At 47.6% G+C, this 19,173-nt stretch overlaps 1 protein-coding gene across 8 annotated transcripts in view; it reads right to left on the reverse strand.

Annotated features, from left to right (window-relative positions):
• The window catches only part of Cep89 (centrosomal protein 89), a 62,184-nt gene that overhangs the window by 40,549 nt on the left and 2,462 nt on the right, over positions 1-19,173 (reverse strand). For all 8 annotated transcript variants that reach the window (XR_013053081.1, XR_013053078.1, XR_013053083.1 and 5 more), the window contains exons 2-7: positions 18,413-18,519; positions 12,540-12,698; positions 9,307-9,487; positions 7,066-7,177; positions 3,733-3,761; positions 1,439-1,481 (exon numbers count right to left, since the gene is read on the reverse strand). Coding sequence is in view for 4 of the 8 variants with exons in the window: in XM_042275564.2 (XP_042131498.1) it covers positions 1,439-1,481; positions 3,733-3,761; positions 7,066-7,177; positions 9,307-9,487; positions 12,540-12,698; positions 18,413-18,519 (631 nt within the window). In the remaining 4 variants the exon portion in view is untranslated. The remainder of the gene's footprint in view (positions 1-1,438; positions 1,482-3,732; positions 3,762-7,065; positions 7,178-9,306; positions 9,488-12,539; positions 12,699-18,412; positions 18,520-19,173) is intronic.

The following is a 19,173-nucleotide window of genomic DNA, read 5'->3' on the forward strand; positions in this document are numbered from 1 at the left end:
GAGCCCAGGTGTGGAGAGTCTTTATAGGAAAAACCACAAGCCAGGAATTACAAGCTTGGGATTGGGCAGAAGGCATATGGGGCAAGGTGACTTTTCGAAACTATTGGTCTAGACTTTGGGTGCAAAACCACATTTGAAACCATTGGGTTAGACTTTTGGTGGGGAACCACAACCCGCTCTCTAAACAGGATTGTCTGGATTTTGCTAAACTTTACTGCCCTGTATCTATTCAAGCTGTCATGGCCCATTCCTGAGATTCTTCCTGGAACTGAGTACAGCAGGTGCTCTGAGATGGCCCTTTCCCTAAGATGGAGCCTGTCAAGTCAAGTCCAGACCTTCACACAGGCACCAGCCCTCTCTCAGAACACAGAACCAAAATCCCCAAGAAAGAGCAAAAATGAAGTCCATCCAAGTAAAAGACAAAATAATACTTTCAGATGGGTGATGGGAGACATAACAGCCCCACATTACAACCCTCTGAAGGCCACCGCTGCTTCCCACCCGTACAGGAGGTCGGCCTCACAGGACAGCGAGCCGCAAGCTGAGCCCTTGTTACTATGTACCAGCACCCAGGCCTCAGCACACTCCTCCACAGCATCACCTCCCACACCAGGCCTCAGCACACTCCTCCACAGCGTCACCTCCCACACCAGGCCTCCAGCACACTCCTCCACAGCATCACCTCCCACACCAGGCCTCAGCACACTCCTCCACAGCATCACCTCCCACACCAGGCCTCCAGCACACTCCTCCACAGCGTCACCTCCCACACCAGGCCTCAGCACACTCCTCCACAGCGTCACCTCCCACACCAGGCCTCCAGCACACTCCTCCACAGCGTCACCTCCCACACCAGGCCTCCAGCACACTCCTCCACAGCATCACCTCGCACACCAGGCCTCAGCACACTCCTCCACAGCATCACCTCCCACACCAGGCCTCCAGCACACTCCTCCACAGCGTCACCTCCCACACCAGGACTCAGCACACCCCACAGGCCCACCCTCACCCAGGCCTGAGCTGATCCCCCGCACAGGCCCACCCTCACCACAGGCCTCAGCTCCCCAACCCTCACCCAGGCCTGATCCCCCCCCACAGGCCCACCCTCACCCAGGCCTGATCCCCCCCACAGGCCCACCCTCACCCAGGCCTGGTCCCCCCCACAGGCCCACCCTCACCACAGGCCTGATCCCCCCCCACAGGCCCACCCTCACCCAGGCCTGATCCCCTCACAGGCCCACCCTCACCCAGGCCTGATCCCCTCACAGGCCCACCCTCACCCACTAACACTCAATGACTAACATCTTCCTCAAACCTAATCACAGGGGCAGATGCCAGAGCTTTCATGAGGAGTTGTCAACTTTCCTCAGATGAGACTATCCTAGGTACTCTGCAAACACTAAGCATGCCCAGTGTAGTGAATCCAAAAAGCCAGTACCTGGAGAGGGAGGAGGTTTTCCACGTAATGGCACTTTCTCATCCTACGGAAGAAAAGGCAGAGTATGAGAAAGTGTGAGCATCTCCCACAGGCACTGAGTGAGGCCTGTGGGTGGAGGGTGAAGCTTCCTCTTCCCTTGGCTCCCGAGGGTCTCTCTTTAGCCCCCATTGTTTTCTTACAACCGAAGAGCATACTCAGGGGCCGCCCCTCCTGGTGGGCTCTCGCTGTCTTTCTGTCTTTGCCTAGGTGCTCAGTGACTCTATCTTCACTGAAGGTCCATACATGCTTCACTTTGTATATGACGCACGTGACATACTGTGAGTGCCGGACCCTAAAGAGGACCCACTGACTCTAAAGTGGGGCTCTAACTGATGAGAAAAAAAAACACCACGCACACCTCTCACTCTGGAAACTTATTAGTAGGAGCAGGCTGGGAGCTGCCATTGGCTTTCCCACTATGTATAGATATAGTGCTGAGACTTCAGTTCCTGCTGAAAATGAGAGTGTAACTCTTCCGAGAATCATAGAGTAAGCTTTTGTTTTGTTTTCTGAGACAGGATCTGTGTTGTAGCCTGTGACCCATGAACTCATGACCCTCCTGCTGGGATGAATCCCAGCTGCTGGGGTTACAGCTAGGACCCACCACATCTGGTGAAAACTGTTTAACTTCGACATTCCTAAATCTAGAGACTTGAGCATGGACTTATTTCTACGTTTCCAACTTGGTTATTAAACTGGCCACCATTTGAGGAATCACGGAAGCGACTCCTTGCTTCTCCTAACTTGTCTCCATGACTGAACTTGGGAAGAGGGGGAGTCCCTCCTGTTTTAAGAGTATCAGGTGAGGGCCAGGTGTCAGGTCCAAAGGAAGGTCACCTCCCCTCGACCAGGAGCCAGAAGGCACAAATGGTTATCTATGGTGCCTATTAGTATACCAAAGCACATGCCTGCAGCAGGCTCCCTTAGTACCACAAGTACCTAGCTCTTCTCACCTCTTCCTACCTTAAACTTCCTCCCGCTCAGGGGCTTCCCTCCCCACAACTACTCAACTCTCCTTATAACCCCGCTATTTCAGCCGTGCCCGGTCTTGGTCTCACACTCAGTCTCTCACTCTCTTGGTCCTCTCTGTCTTCATCTCTCACTCTCCCCACGTCTCTCCCCCTCTCTCCTCTCATGGCCAAGTCCAGTCTGCTGGTCACGTCTAGTCTACTACTTACTCTCTCTGCTCTGGTCTCTACCAGATGCCTCTGGCTGTTCTCTCCCTCCTAGCTACAATAAAAACCTTCCCCTTAACCACACCATGAAGCAGTCATGTTTATACAATAGGGATGTAGCTAACCCATAATGCACTTGCCTAGCAAGCACAGGGTACCTAGTACCTCAAAATATTAGCGTGCACAAGTGTGTGCATGCGCGTGCATACGTGTGTATGTGTACATGTGCGTGTGTGTGTGTGTGAATGTGATGTTAAAATGGAGCCCCCACAGATACTAATAGGCACCCTACAGAGACACTGTCTACTCAAGTCCCTAGCAGCATCCTGGGGTAAGGATTTCACCTGGGAAGTGAGTTTACGTCCAAGTGGGTATGACCACATACCTGCTACCCACCCCCTTCCCTGCCTCCAGCCTGGGAATGAGAGAGCCTGGCTGCAGGCTTGTGTTTCAGCCCCTCCCCCATCCTTATACTGATATAAAAAGGGGACCCCACTTTTGCTATGTGGGCTTTGATTCCTCACTTTGGAAATGCTGGCATGCTGTCTGTCTCTTGTACTTAGGTCTGAACCCTCCTTGGAGCTCTGATGTCCCTGTCTGTCTGTCGGTCTGTGCATGGCAATAACAATTCTAATAAACTCCCCAGTAGTCCATCTCAGTGTCCCTCTTGAGTCACCCCCCTCTAAACCTCACCACAGAGGGGGTGAATCAATGAATCATGCGGCAGGAAAGAGCTCTTATGAGAAGATCTTTCACATAAGCATGTTATTATGATGAAGTAAAAGGTCATACATCAGGATTATGTAGGATCCTGATATCATGTATGTATGTATTATTAAGTTGGTTTCTATCCAAGGATACAAGGGAAACTGAAGATGTACAAATCAGGAAATGGAATCACAGTACAGAGTCAGGGACAGAAGTCACATGGCTTAAAAAAGAAAGAAAGAGAGAGAGAGAGAGAGAGAGAGAGAGAGAGAGAGAGAAAGAAAGAAAGAAAGGAAAGAAAGAAAGGAATCAAAGACGAATGATAGCGCCAAGTCAGATTTTTAAAATAGGGATTCTTGAAAACAAGCTTACCTCTAGATTCAGAACAGAGTATTTACCATCTGGTTTAAAAAGAAAAAGTGGAAAGTTTTAAAAGCATAAGAAATTTGACACACTAGAAGAACATACTCATGAACTTGGAGACTTACCTTGTCCCCAACCATAGAAAGAACAGGATCCCCACAAGGCCGTGGCGAGCTTGACCTTGACTGGGCCATCTCTCTGCCCTGCTCATTCCAGAGTCTCTGTGGTGGCTTCCCTGGTCCCAGAACTGCAGCCAAACCCCTCAGGGAGTTCAAGGCCCTGAGCCTCCCACACTATGATCTTCCCTACCTCCCTAGTCATGCTTCTCCTGCTGGCCAAGACAGCCGACCCGACTCCATCCTGCCCCCCATGGTTACAGGAGCACACAAATTAAGTCCTAAAAGAGCAAGCTGCCTCAGAGATATAGGAGGAAAACAGATGTGGCAGGACCTCATCGTTGTGTGGTAACTGAGGTACCCTAGGAAGAGGGACGGCCTCCACTCCACTTTGCTGACAGTTTCTCTAGTGGCAAGCCGGAAACCTAGGCTGCTTCTAACGTCCCACCATTGATCTGCAGAGTATAAATATGTTACTGAACAGCAAACTCGGAAACACAGGAAACAACAAAAATCCAACCCTCTACAGGGTTCAAAAAAATCAACTAAGAAGCTTAATGCCTATATCATTTTAAATCTACTTTCCAACTCAATAAAATCCCTAGTAGCTGAACCATCACCACTAATCTGAACAGTTCAGTTCTGTTGTTTTTAAGATGGGGTCTCACATAGCCCAGGCTGACTCTGAACACTCTACTGAGCCAAGGATGACCTTGAATTCCTGTCCTGCCTCCACCTCTCAAATGCTGGGATTCCAGGTGTGTGCCACCACACGCAGCTCTAAGCCAGGGCTTTGCAAATCCTAGGCAGGCACTCCACCAGCTGAGCTGCGGCCCAGCTCCATCAGCAATGGTTTTGAACCAGTTGCGTTCAGCCAGATGTCATGGGACAGCCTAGACCACTTGCATGCATCTGGCACATGGTGACAGCCAGCTCTGTGTCTGAGTGCAGCTTTGTTTCCCAGCAACTTTCTCTACCTGGCAGGTGCCACCATTCTCCTTTGCTGGTCTTTGTGTCCCTGTGTTACCTGCCCTGACACTCTGGACACCCCCCCCCACAACCTGAACATGAGGGGATGAGCCCATGGATGCCCCATGGGAGTGTTGAATTTGCTTATTATTACATTTATTTATGTGTGTGTGTGTGTGTGTGTGTGTGTGTGTGTGTGTACACACTCTTGAATCCTCAAGCAAGTGCCTTTAACCACTGAGCTATCTTGCTGACTCCTAAATACATTTTTGATGAGCAAATAGCTAAAGAACTATAAGAACAGGGTTTTGTTTTGTTTTTTTGGTTTAGTGCTGGGGAGGGACCCCAGGGTCTGTTGTGAACCCACAGCAACGTCTATAGTTGGGGACATTTCTCAGTTGGTCTTGATTTGGTGTCCTACAGTGCTGCCTCAGATCTTACTACCTTTCCCAATTAAAGCTGTGGGATTAGAGCTAGAAGGTGAGATGCCAATGGTTCCAGATGCTGGGGAGAGGAAGGGCATTTACTTTCTGCCTTACTGCATGCTCAGATGAACATGTTAAAGAGCTTGCAGGGCAATGCCTGTACTTCCCCGGAGAGAATAACGATCTGTTTGTCCTTAGGCATCAACTGTTCATCTCAAGTTCACTGGGGTACCAAGGTCTTCATCTCAGGTTCACTGGGGTACCAAGGTCTTCATCTCAGGTTCACTGGGGTGCCAAGGTCTTCATCTCAGGTTCACTGGGGTGCCAAGGTCTTCATCTCAGGTTCACTGGGGTACCAAGGTCTTCATCTCAGGTTCACTGGGGTGCCAATGTCTTACATATGGAGTCACCTGGCTCTGCAGATGGGTTTGCTTCCCTGTGTCTATCTCAGGAAAGCCCCAGCTGTGGTTGTTCCGTCAGGGCCACAGCGACTCGATGCAGCCAGCCTGAACTTGACCCTGCCCTCCTGCCTCACCTCCACAGTTGGCCGCTCTCTTCTAACTTAATGCTTCTCAGGTAGACCTCATTTCTCTTCTTTATATGGAGGGGCGGTGCCAGCAGCTCAACAAAGAGTTTCCTAGCTTGTGTCATGTTGTGCTGTGGTCCACCCCAGTCTTCACAAGAGAAAATTCACACATGAACACATCCTTGCTGTCAAAATTCCAAATACATCAAAACTCCCTGATGACTCTGACTCCTGAGGCTGTCCCTCAACAGTGTGATGGTTAATACTGTCAACCAGACAGTGTCCAAAATCACCCAGGAGACAAACCTCTAGGTATGCGAGAGGGTTTCTACACTGGGCGGAGGCGGGAAGATCCATCCTAAATGTGGGGGGCACCACTGCATGGACTGGGGTCCTAGACTGACTGAAAGGAGGAAGCACGCTGAGTACCAGCACCCATCTCTCTCTTCCTGACTTAGCTGCACACCCCTGCTGCCTCGGCTTCCCCACCGTGATGGAGTGTACCCTCAAACCATGAGTCCGACAAACTCTTCCTCCGTAAGTTGTTTTGGAACCATAGCAGGGGTGGCCACAGAGCCAAAGAGAGCAGCAGGGCTGCGACACCTCGAGAAGGGACGGTGCCCCTGAGAGACGTTCGGGCAACAGTGAAGCAGGGCACTGTGTTGTCCGCACTGGACAGTTACCACGGAGTGGACAGAAAGCAGGGGCCAATGCGACACTCCACCCTACAGTAACGTAGAAGACATGCAGACTGAGCAGAGGACACGTACACAGCTTGTCCACAAGGCACAAACAACCCAGGAGCCCAGACAAAGCTCTTGTTGGCTACCCACTGCTTGGCAGGCTCTGTCTCCCTGTCCTCTTAGCGATCTCAAAATTGCTTATCATTGCCATAACGGGCTGAACTCTCACTGTGCCAAATAAAATCTATCAAAAAAGTCGATGTGCATTTCCAGAATTATGCCAGCAACATCCATACATTCATGCATCCAACAAGCCCTTCACTGAGGACCCACTGGGGCCAGGTCCTGCAGCTAGCATGGTGACAAGGAGCAGAGGGAAAGGCACATATACACAGTCACAGCCTGAGCTGGGCGTCCTCTGGCCCAGGCGAACAAAGCAGACAAGGGCTCTAAGTTAACATCTAATATGGTCAAGGCAACCTCACATCCGGGCAATCGCTCACTTGTAGTGAGCTGAATTGCAAGTGCTTTTCTAGTTAGTATCACAGAGCCACAGTACAGAGGTGTGATGGCACCAGAATTGGCAACCAAAAAAATGCTCTCGTGTTTAATTCTTTCCTTACCTTTCTGTTGTGCGTGCTGTGGTGTGAGGGAGGAGGAAGAGGAGGAAGAGTGTGAAAGCCCATCTTGCTCAGAAACATCATCTTCTCTCACCATCTTCTGTGACAACAGCCCCTTTTGGTTAAGAGAGTGGAACAAGCACATGGTCCATGTTAGCTATATATCCTCCTACCAGTTTAACTGTCCTATGTTATAACACCCTCACAGCTGCCATGTCAGGGCTGCCCACTGAAAAGGCCTGGACATGCCAGGGCAGGAAGAAACCACAGACCCTTGTGAAAAGCCTGGCAAAAAGTTGACAAAAGATACGTGCTGGGGGATGTCTTTCTGTACGCTGTGAATATCTGTTGCTATGACTGGTTAATAAAGAAGCTGCTCTGGCCTATGGTGAGTCAGGTTATAGTCAGGCAGGAAATCCAAGAGAGAGACAGGAAGAAGAAAGGCAAAGGCAGAGTCTAGAGAGACCCCAGCACAGCCAGGAGAAGCAAGATGTAAAAATACTGGTAAGCCACAGCCACGGGGCAACTTATAGATAAACAGACATGGGTTACAATATAAGATCTAGCTAGCAAGAAGCCTGCTAGAGACCATACAGTTTGTAAATAATATAAGCCTCTGTGTGTTTACTTGGGACCAAGGGGCTGCTAGATGTGGGTGGGAAAGATTCGTCCTGACCAAAGGGCCAGGCAGGACCAAAGAAACTTCCAGCTACATCCAGTGCAAAGATGTGGTAGCAAGAATTTCCACTAAAAACCTGAGAAAGCCTTAAAAAAAGAAAAAAAAAAATCTAAAACAGAGTTAAAAACAGCTTCCTAAATGTGTTTCTCAGGTAAGCCGTGAGCTACACTATGGCAGGTTCGTGGAGCGCAGGCTTGAGCTACAGCATGGCGGATCCCCTCGGAGGTACACAGAGATTTCTCCAAGCCGTGCATGGCTCTGAGTGGTGGAACGCACTGCTTCCTGGAGGCATGGACCCACTGCTTCCCAGAGTTGGCAGTGAGCAGGGCTCCCAGAGCTGACTGTAAATGTGCCACCGCCGTGGTGGGAAGCTGAGGGGGCGCAGTCAGCAGCCAGGGCTGCGGCTTTCGCCCTGGCCACTCAGCTTAGCAGTTTAAAATCTCTCACGGTCAGAGAAGGATTACAGATTCACAATAAGACAGATTCTGACGGAAAAAACTCTAAACTGTTTACAGTGTGTGTAAAAATGTATGTAGAGAAAGAAAAAGGAATATATGCAGTTATATAAAAAATAGTTTTAAAAAATAGTCTTTAAAGAGACAGTAAAAGTAATATAAAAAATAAGTGACATAAAGATGGAAATCACACAGAGAGTCTGGATTATACTGTCTTTGGGATTTTTTTTTTTTTAAAGATTTATTTATTTATTATGTATACAGCATGTATTACTGCAGGCCAGAAGAGGGCCCCAGATCTCATTACAGATGGTTGTGAACCACCATGTGGTTGCTGGGAATTAAACTCAGGAACTCTGGAAGAGCAGCCAGTGATCTTAACCTCTGAGCCATCTCTCCAGCCCTGTCTTTGGGATTTTTTTTTTTTATTATGTATATAGTATTCTGCCTACATGCTGGAAGAGGGAACTGGATCTCATTATAGATGGTTATGAGCCACCATGTGGTTGCTGGGAACTGAACTCAGGACCTCTGGAGGAATAGCCAGTGCTCTTAACCCCTGAGCCATCTCTCCAGCCCCTGTCTTTGGGATTTTTAACTGCAGAAAGACATTTGATTATAAAGGCTGCTGAGTTAAACCAATATGTATATTTTAAAGGTATCTTTACTTCAAAATTTGTGTCTAAGGATACGCTGCTTTGGAAAAGAGGTTCTGCTTTTGTTTCCACAGAAGATGAGAACTTATGCTTCTAGGCTAAGATGGTTTGACCACTGAAGACCCTCTGAAAGGTCTCCGATGACACCATGGCCCAGATGATCCAACATCCAGAACAGCTTCAAGGCAACTGGCTCAGACAATGCAGCCTCACAGACTACTCCAGTCAGGACCTGACCATAATTCTTAATTTTCTCAGGATTCCTATAGGATTGCAGCACCCCTAACCAGCAGGAAGTAGTATACTGTTTATTTTTATTTAAAGGGATGGGACAATGGAAGACAAAGGGGCAGGACAATGGAAGTGATAGAAAGCAGCACAGAGCATCCTCACGTGTCTTGGGCAGTTTAACATCGGTGACGTGGGGGAAGCAGTTTGGGAACACGGATGTCACCTGATTCCTGTGAGGCACAGCATAGGCAGCATCTCTGCCACCTCCCATATCCTTCCAGGTGCTGGACTCTGACTCCCTGCAGCTGGTTGACACCTGCGTTTCAGCATCCCCGTCCTCCCCGTAGCCTAAAGTCTCGAAGGGCGGTAAGGAAGTTCTTCCCGGCTCATTCTGCCAGCTTTGCCTGTGTTAGGCCATTAACAAGTAAGACAAGCAAACAAGAGGTTTAGCACCTGACGCTGATACTAAGCCCACTTATTCTTATTTATTTTGACACAAGATCTCACTACACAGCCCAGGCTAGCCCAAACCCCTAATCTCCTGCCTCAGTTTCCCAAGTGCGGGATTACTGGCACACATCACTCCACCAAGCTGTTACATCTTAAATGCACTGTCTCCAAGTCTGTGCCAAAGAAGCATTTCAACTATAAAATACATGGAGGCTGAATGATGACAGGTCTGTTCTCCCTGCTCTCTCCCTCTAAGTATTTCTTTCTTTTCTTTTTTTTCAAGAATGGTTTCTCTCTGTAATGGCCCTGGCCATCCTCGAACTCACTTTGTAGACCAGGCTGGCTGCGAACTCGGAGATCCACCTGCCTCTGCCTCCTAAGCACTGGGATTAAAGGCGTGCGCCACCACACCTGGCTACTAAGTATTTCTTTTTTCTTTCTTTTTTTTTTTTAAGGTATTTCTTTATACTTGTTTTCATACTCATACTCTATACATATACAACTCATCTTGCTATTAGTATTTTTAAAAAGATTTTATTTGTATGTGTGTACACACATGCATGTATATCAGTGTGAGTGCAGGTGCCAGCAGAGGCCAGAAGAGGGTGCTGGCTTCCCCTGAAGCTGTAGTTAAAGGAGGTTGTAAATAGCCTAACATGAGTGCTGGGAACTGAACCTGGGTCTGAGCCATCTCTCCACATCTGCTATTAGTAAAGCTTTATTTATTTATTTGTTTAAATATTTAATTTTACTATTTTTACTTTAGCTGCATGTTTATGTATGAGTGTCTGTGTATAGGTGTATGCTTATGAGTGCAGGTGCCCATGGAGGCTAGAGTCATCAGATCCCCCTGGTTCTGAAATGCCTAATGTGGGTGCTGGGAACCAAACTCAAGAGCACATGCTACATGCCGTATTCTTAACTGCTAAGCCACCTCCTCCTGCCCTTGCTTGCTTTGTTTGTTTGTTTGTTTGTTTGTTTGTTTGTTTGTTTGAGACAGGGTCTCACAAGTAGCCTTAGCTGGCTTGGAAGGTGCTATGTAGAACAGTCTGGCCTGCCTCTGCCTCTTGTGTGTTGGTATTAAAGGCATGTGCCATCACATCCACTAACTAGTAAGATCTAATAGTCGACATTTTGAATGGTAAATTAGGTATAGCTTAGTGGTCATGTGCATGTTTAGCATGCATGAGTCATTGTACACACACACACACAAAATAATGGAGGTATGTCAGTGTGCTGGGAATTCCTCTTCCTTAGGTGGTTTTATTTCCCTCTGATTTTCATTGTTGTAAATAACCCTGTAATGTACCTTGTACACTTAACCTCTACCGTCCCAAGGATTAGTTCTAGAAAGCAAACCATGATATGGTACATTGCTATACCTGATGCAAAAAAATAATGTAACAAATCACTTCCTGAACCCAAAACTATGTAAGTAGCAGTTTTCTTATCCACACAATTTAAATATCTCCGTGTGTGTTCCTTATGGAAGCTGAATAATTTTCCATAATTCACCTCAGTCACCATCCTTCTGCTGTCAATTGTCTCTTCCTATTTTATTTGTTTCTAGTGGTCCAATTTGAAACAAGCTTTATCTACTAAAATTAAAACCCTGTTTTCAGCCAGGAGGTGTAGCACACACCTTTAATCCCAGTACTTGGGAGGCAGAGGCAGGTGGATCTCTGTGAGTTCAAGGCCAACATGGTCTACAGAGAAGAGTTCCAAGACATTTAGGGCAACACAGAAAAACCCTGTCTCAAAAAACAAAACAAACCAGTTTTCATGTTTACTATAAATATTTACCCTGTTCTATTAATTTTGTTTTGATTATATACATTTTTTTTAACATATGGATGATTAAAAGAAAAACATTTTTGGCCGGGGCATAGCTGAGTGTAGACCTTTGCCTAGCATGGAGGACCCAGGACTGATCCCCTAGAGCTGCAAAGTAACAACTTCTGTGGTTTTGATTTTGTTTTGAAACAGGATATCACATAGCCCAAGGTAGCCTGAAATTTACTATATAGCCAAGAATGGCCTTGAATTCCTGATATTTCAACTCCCATATCAAAAATGCTAAGATTACAGATGTGGACCACAGTTCCCAGCCCCTTCCCGCAACCCTGAGCATCCCACCCCACCCTAATTTTACCTTCTAAATTCCTGGCTTAGAAGTACATGCAGTCGACCAGGCATTCAAGCTCGTGGTCTTACATTTGTGAATATCTAGAACAATCCTTTCATCACATAGCGACCAACTGTGGTGTATGATTTGGGCAGGACTCAAAGCTGATCTGCTTTCAAATACAGTTAGTGGATGTACGAGTCCTTCCTTCTCCCTGATCTAGGTCAGGGCCGCCTCACATTCGCAAGCACCCCCACTACTGACCTGAGTAGCCACTCACTGCTCTCACTGCTTTAGCATCTGCTTTAGAATACAGCAGGGCTAACCCAGCCCTCACCTGGACTAGCATTTTTGCATTCTTCCTTTGCTAATATTATATCCTTTTTCTTTCCAGTGAACTTTATGATCATTTCCATATTTTTAGTTCAATTCAGCCAAAGTGTAACTGTTAGAAGAAAAACTAGCTATATTCAAAATGGAATCAAGATTTCCTTTTGATACTGGTCCAGCTGTGTTGTCTAGGTCAGGCCATGATCTCCCAGGTTCAAGTGATTCTCCTGACCCAACTTCTACAGCAGTTGAGACTATAGCCACTGTGACTGAAGAGTCTAGATTGAAATGTAAAGTCCCATGGCACACCGCTGTAATTCTAGCTGCCTGGGAAGCTAAAGTATGAGAAATATAGTCTGAGGCCATCCTGGTCTAGACAGGAAGACCTAGTCTCAAAAAATTACAAGAACAATTAATGTCCTGTCGGTGCCTCCTGGGCACAAGTGATGACAGCCTGGTGACTATGATCAACACGTGGCCCCATACAGAGTGGCCTTGCTGAATGGCCCTCTACTCCCTGAGAGGATGCACAGCTGTTACCATGTCCCTACCGAGGCCTCAGCTCTGAGGTGGTGGCATAGGGCTCGATGAAGCTGTCCTTTTCAATGCAGGAGGCGTCACTCTCAGACTGGGATCTCTGGCGAGGCTGGGGAATGGCCACTGTCCGTCCAGTCAACGTGGTCGCCAGGATGACTGCAGCCAGAGCAGACCTAGGAACAGAACCATCCACAGAGGCACTGAGCAATTGGACATTCAAGATGCAGGCTGAAGTGAGCAGGTCAACCCAGTGCAGCTACTGATTAGCTGCGGACAGCTCACTCACAGTCCACAATAGCCCACTGGAATCCCCTTCTAATTTTTGCATTGACTGACTCAAATTTATGCAGTCCATTCTCAGAGCAATTAAATGATTTGTAAAGACTTTATCTAGTCAATAAGATGTGGCAACACCAGCTTGTCAATCCACATAGTCAGATATGCAAAGCCTACATTCAAATAGTTTTCTCATTAAAATGAAAGATCTGAATAAAATAAAGGAAATAAAGGAGGATTTATGCCAGGTATGGTGGCACACATCTTTGATCCCAGAACTTGGGAGGCAGAAGCAGGTGGATCTCTGTGAGTTGGGGGCCAGTCTGGTCTATGCACCAAGTTCTAGATAAGCCTGGGCTATATAGTGAGACTCTGACTTTAAAAATATATATAGGGCAGGGTGGTGGTGGTGCACACCTTTAATCCCAGCACTTGGGAGGCAGAGCCAGGTGGATCTCTCTGAGTTCGAGGCTAGCCTGGTCTACAGAGCAAGCGCCAGGACAAGCACCACAACTACACAGAGAAACCTTGTCTCGAAAAACCTATATATATATATATCTAATAGTCGACATTTTGAATGGTAAATTAGGTATAGCTTAGTGGTCATGTGCATGTTTGGCATGCATGAGTCACTGTACACACACACACACACACACACACACACACACACACACACACACAAAATAATGGAGGTATGTCAGTGTGCTGGGAATTCCTCTTCCTTAGGTGGTTTTATTTCCCTCTGATTTTCATTGTTGTAAATAACCCTGTAATGTACCTTGTACACTTAACCTCTTCCGTCCCAAGGATTAGTTCTATAAAGCAAACCATGATATGGTACATTGCTGTACCTGATGCAAAAAAATAATGTAACAAATCACTTCCTGAACCCAAAACTATGTAAGTAGCAGTTTTCTTATTCACACAATTTAAATATCTCTGTGTGTGCATGTGTGTTTCTTATGGAAGCTGAATAACACACACATATACATATACATAAACACATACACACACGACTTGTAATGATGAAAAGACCCATCAATAAAAACATCCATCCATATTTTCAGTGCTAGCTGGCCAGCCAGCCTAGCCAAAAAGGCGAGCTTCTAATTCCATGAGAGACCTGTCTCAGCTCAGTAAGATGGAGAACAAAGACCTTCTGTCCCACCCCCTAACCTTGCAGTGGGAGGGGCAGGGCTGCTTGGAGGTGATGACCAACGTCAAGCATCAGCTGCGCCTACACAACGAAGCTTCCACACACGCGAGACCAGTGTGTGAGGCACCGGCTTCCATCAGCAGCACTCATTTCCCCCAAAATGAGTGGAATGTGTGGGGACTTGTGGAAGGTGAAGGGCACCTCTAGGTGCTGACCACACATACATCTCCACTCCACAGAGACAGAAACACCTCACCCTCTGGATCATTTCAGATGCCTAGTTGTGACACACGCTTGTCATCTCAGCACTTGGGAGACTTGAAAGAGGAGGGTCACACATCTGGAGCTGGTCTGAGCTACCCTACCTCAAAGCAGATCAGAATAAAGAGTAAAAAAGCCTCCAAAATAAACCAATAAACACACGCAAACTCAAGTCCTTCAAAGAAGCCGCATCAGTGCAGAAGGCCCTGCAGGCTGACAGGCGACAGCCTGTGTGACTTGAGAGATGGATTGCTGCAAGATCAACAGCTGAGGTGACCTCACAGCCGTTTACTACCAACCTCTCATCTGGCCTAATCTCCTCGTGCCTTGGGTAAAACTTCTGGAACATGTTGTTGAACTTAAGAGACCAGTTGATTCCAGGAACCCAAAGAACGCTGTGATCACCCTTCCAAACCCACAGAGAGTCCATGCTCTGCTGTATCCTGCCTCCCCGATGTCACAACCACTGTGTTTGGTAAATGCATTGATCTGTGACTTACTTTTGCTCTCTGATTTACAGAAAGAAGTTAGTTAGCCTCCTCCACACTGAAGCATGCCATTCAAGGCAACCAGAATCCATATTTCAGTGCCACACTCACTCACAGTTAGCTCAGAACCTGGATCCTGTTCCCAGGCCAAGGCCACTCATTTCTAGCGCAGGACAAACTACCTCTTATTCCAAGGGCTGTGTTTCACATCTTCCCCTAGATCTGTGAGCCCCTCTATCAAATCCAACAGAAAGACAGGGTTGTGCACACACTGGCTTACTTTCAGGTCAGAACCCAGGCAAACACCTGGGCCTGTGTCTGTTATCTGAAGTTGGGGGCTGGGCAGTGGTGGGGGGATCTGACACAATCTTTAGGTGGATAGTCTTAGAACTTAATTGGGTTAGAGAAGACCCCGCTGTTGCCCACTGAAGAATTAATTGTCTACTTGCAGGAGGGAAGAAATTCAGAGTGATGTGTTGATTACTGCTGGGTGAGAACCCAGGAGGAGCTGAGTGGCTTTTCCCTGTAACCTCAGAACTACACCCATTAAATGTCCAGAAATTTAAAGACGAATAAGACAACCCTTACACTCGGCCATTCAGCACAGACCTAGCCGAATGGCTGCCATGATGAAGAATGGCAAGGAGGGCCATTCTGCCACCCAAGGGGGGATAGCAGCAACCCCTACAAGCACATCCCCAAAACTGTCTCTTCAAAGAGACCAGAAACGCACAAGGCTAGTTGAACAAGGGCTAGCTTGCCCCTGAGTGTACAGAACTGCCACGGAAGTGTGCTGGAGACGAGTCACCCAACAGGCCCTAGAGCTTAGCTACTTGTGGATGTTCACCACCATCAAAAATCTGCAGTCAGTGTGGATGAAAACTACTCTACTGCACCATCAAGATCCACACTCCCAAGCAGACCGGCCAAACCGGATGCTGCTGAGGGCAGAAAGAAAGTGGCACTCAGCCGTGGGACACCAACAACTGTGGTGAGTCATTCGGCAATCACGACAAAATAAGAGCTTTTAAGAGGCTGAGAGATGACCTAGTGGTTAAGACCACAGGTTGCCTTTCCAGGGGACCCAGGTTTGGTGGCTCACAACCAACCATCCATAACTCCAGTTCCAGGGTACCTGACACCCTCTTCTGACCTCCGAGGGCATGAGCAGGCATGTGATACATAACATACATGCAAGCAAAAACATTCATACATATAAAACAAACCTTTAAAAGTTTTAAAAGCAGTAATAAAGACTTTTTTAATCAAAGTCTTACTATGTAGCCTAGGCTAGCCTAGAACTAGCATCAATTCTCCTGCATCAACCTCCTGAGTGCTGAAATTACAAGTATATTCGACCAGCCTCCCCCCCCCTTTTTTCTACCTTTAACTACGAGTATGTAGGTTCACCTGTGTGTGGGTATATATAGTGAATGCAGGTGCCCAAGAGGGTCAGAAATGTTAGAGCTGGAGTTACAGGCAACTGTGAGCCGCTCCTTGTAGTGAGAGGAACTGAACTCTGGTACTATGCAAAAGCAGTACATGCTCTTAATGGCTAAGCCATCTCTACAGGCCCGCCAGGTCATTCCTGAAAAAGACTTTTGGGCTGGAGATGGCTCAGTGGTTAGGAGCATGTACTACTCTTTCAGAGGACGTGGGTTCAATTCCCAGCCCCCACACAGCAGTTCCCAGCTGTCTATAACTCCAGTTCCAGAGGATCCAACACTCTCACACAGATGTATACACAGGCAAAACATCAATACATATCAAAAAAAAAAGGAAGAAAGGAAAAAAAAATAAAGGACTTTCTAGGGAGCCCACAACGTGCTTCCCATGAAGCAACTTTCTCTTTGTTTTGCTGACATGGAATGGAAAGCTAACCCTCTAGGCACTGCCCAGAGGCATAGACACTGAAGTCTCAATGATACAACACAAACACTGGTGAGCTGGACAGACCACCTTTGTTCCAGTGGGTGGGGCTACTGCCCTGACCTTCAAAGCCAGTGATCGACACCTGAACCTCACAGGTGACCCAAACTAGAGAGGAGCACAGGGCCCTCCCACAGGTTACGGACAGAGTGAAGGAGACATTGCTCGTTCAGCGCTCACTAGACTACTTGGCACAGAGTAATCACTAACAATGGCTCTCCATGTTACATGCTGCAGGCAAAATCCAACTCTACAACACCACAGGGGCTTTTCCTGCTCTGGGGTTAGGGAAAGAATCCAGGGGCTAGCTCGTGTCTGCTGGGCAAATGCTGATTAGCAAGCCGTATCTCCAGCCATTCAGAGTTTATGTACTGATCAAATGCATTGAATATATCAGTACCAAAGAAGACCAAATAGAAGTGGCACCCTGGAGTGGAATTAGTTCTTACTAACAGCGGATAACCAAATCATGTGTCTTATGGGTGAAAACAGACTGGCTGTGGACTGCAAAGGTGGCTCAGTGCTCAAAGAGCACACACTGCTCTTGCAGAGGATCTGAATCGGCTTCCAGCACCTACGTGGAGTGGTTCACAACTACATGTAACACCAGCTCCAGGGGGCACAGTGTCCTCTTCTGGATTCCAAGAGTACCCACATCCAAGTACACACACACACACACACACACACACACACACACACACACACACAGGCAATACACATAATTTAAAAATAATTTTTTTCTTTTCATTTTTTTTTTCTGAGACAGGGTTTCTTTGTGTGACTTTGTCCTGGATCTCACTTTGTAGACCAGGCTGGCCTCGAACTCACAGAGATCCACCTGCTTCTGCCTCCCTGAGTGCTGGGATTAAAGGTATATGCCACCACCGCCTGTCTAAAAATAGAATTTTAAAAACAGCAACAATGGAAAAAAAAAACCCAGACTAGCTAGGCATGGTGGCTCACACTTATAAACTTACTCTTAGGAGGCTGAGGCAGGAGGACTGCTTTGAATGCAAGGCCAGCCTGGGCTACAAAGTAAGACACTATTAAAACAAACAAACAAAACAAAACAAAAACAAGTCTAAAGTTTTCCAGTGTCTAAAATCTTGGCAGATATACGAAGTGGTCCCAGGAATGGGAAGAGAGTCGGCTCCCTGTACACAAAGCACTGGGGGTGAGGACCATCAGTTCCTGGCAGGGAATATGTTCCCTCCTTTTAACACAAAGTAGTTCTTTTAAAAGGTAGAATTATAGCCCGGCAGTAGGGGCACACGCCTTTAATCCCAGGACTCAGAAGGCACAAGCAAGTGGATCTCTGTGAGTTCGAGGCCAGTCTGGTCCTCAGAGAGAGAGTTCCAGGACAGCCAGGGGTAAGCAAAGAAACCCTGTCTCAAAAATCCAAAAAAAAAAAAAAAAAAAAAGAGAGAGAGAGGCAGAAGGTTCTCCTTGAAGTACTATTAACATGGATGGACAAACTGCTGAGATGCGGAGTACATGTTTACAGGCACAAGGCCCTGGCCTCCATTCCCTCAGAGGAAGAATGGAGAAGAAGGAAGGACTAACTTAGACTCGGAGCTTTCTATTTAATAAGCACAGACTACATCCAATCAAGAAATCTTAGACTCTACACTGCAGGAGACAGATCCCAAGTAAGTCCACCATTCCTCAGAGAAGCTGGATTAAGTCTATCACGGGGCAGTGGTAAATATCGCAAAGGACCTGATTCTAGCCCTTCTTCTTGATGGTGACCCTCGGTGCTGCTGAGCTTGAGACCTACCTGGGTCTCTCTGGAGACGGGTTGGGGCTCCGGGGAGGAGGTGTGCGTGGCACAGCGGGCTTCGGAGCAATGCTGGCTGCTGGGAGGAAGCCATGGATGATGTGATTCTGCACAATGAAACACAAGGCAGGTCACTGGGAGGAGGAAATCACCTGGGTCCGGTCCCAGCACCACCTCCCAAGCTGAGGCCACACCAGGGATCCAGTCCTGTCAGGAGTCCCCTCCTCCCGTTGTTCCCATTTGTCAAGGAAAGCGCATGCACTCCAGGGCACGCCATCACGCTGCCCACGGAGGCAGTCCCCTCACTTTCTTCCTTATGGCAGCCTTCCTGACTGATTTCAGCCTTCCTGACGGAGTTAATCAACCGCTGGTGCATTATGAGCACACCTTCGGGTGTCTCTGATATCTAGAGGGGATTAACAGATCTGGGACACCCTACCCTAAACATGAAGAGAGCCAACTCATGGGACAGGGGGCTCAGACCAGAGAAAGAGGAGAACCTAAGCCGCGCCCCGGCATCTTCCTCCCTTACTCCTGGTCTGCCTGTGAGATGGAGTGAGCACTCTCTCCACACTCCTGCCCCGCCTTCCCCACTAGGACGGGGCACATCCCCCGGAACCATGAACCAAAGCAAACCTCTGCTCCCACAAGTTGCTTCTCCACAGGTCACAGCCTCCAAGAAGTCGTGACTACAATGACCATTACCTTCCAGGCCTCCACCACACAGCACCATCCCAGTGAAGTCACCCAGGCCTTCCCAC

This window comes from Peromyscus maniculatus, chromosome 1 (assembly GCF_049852395.1).
Source record: "Peromyscus maniculatus bairdii isolate BWxNUB_F1_BW_parent chromosome 1, HU_Pman_BW_mat_3.1, whole genome shotgun sequence".
Classification (NCBI taxonomy): domain Eukaryota; kingdom Metazoa; phylum Chordata; class Mammalia; order Rodentia; family Cricetidae; genus Peromyscus; species Peromyscus maniculatus.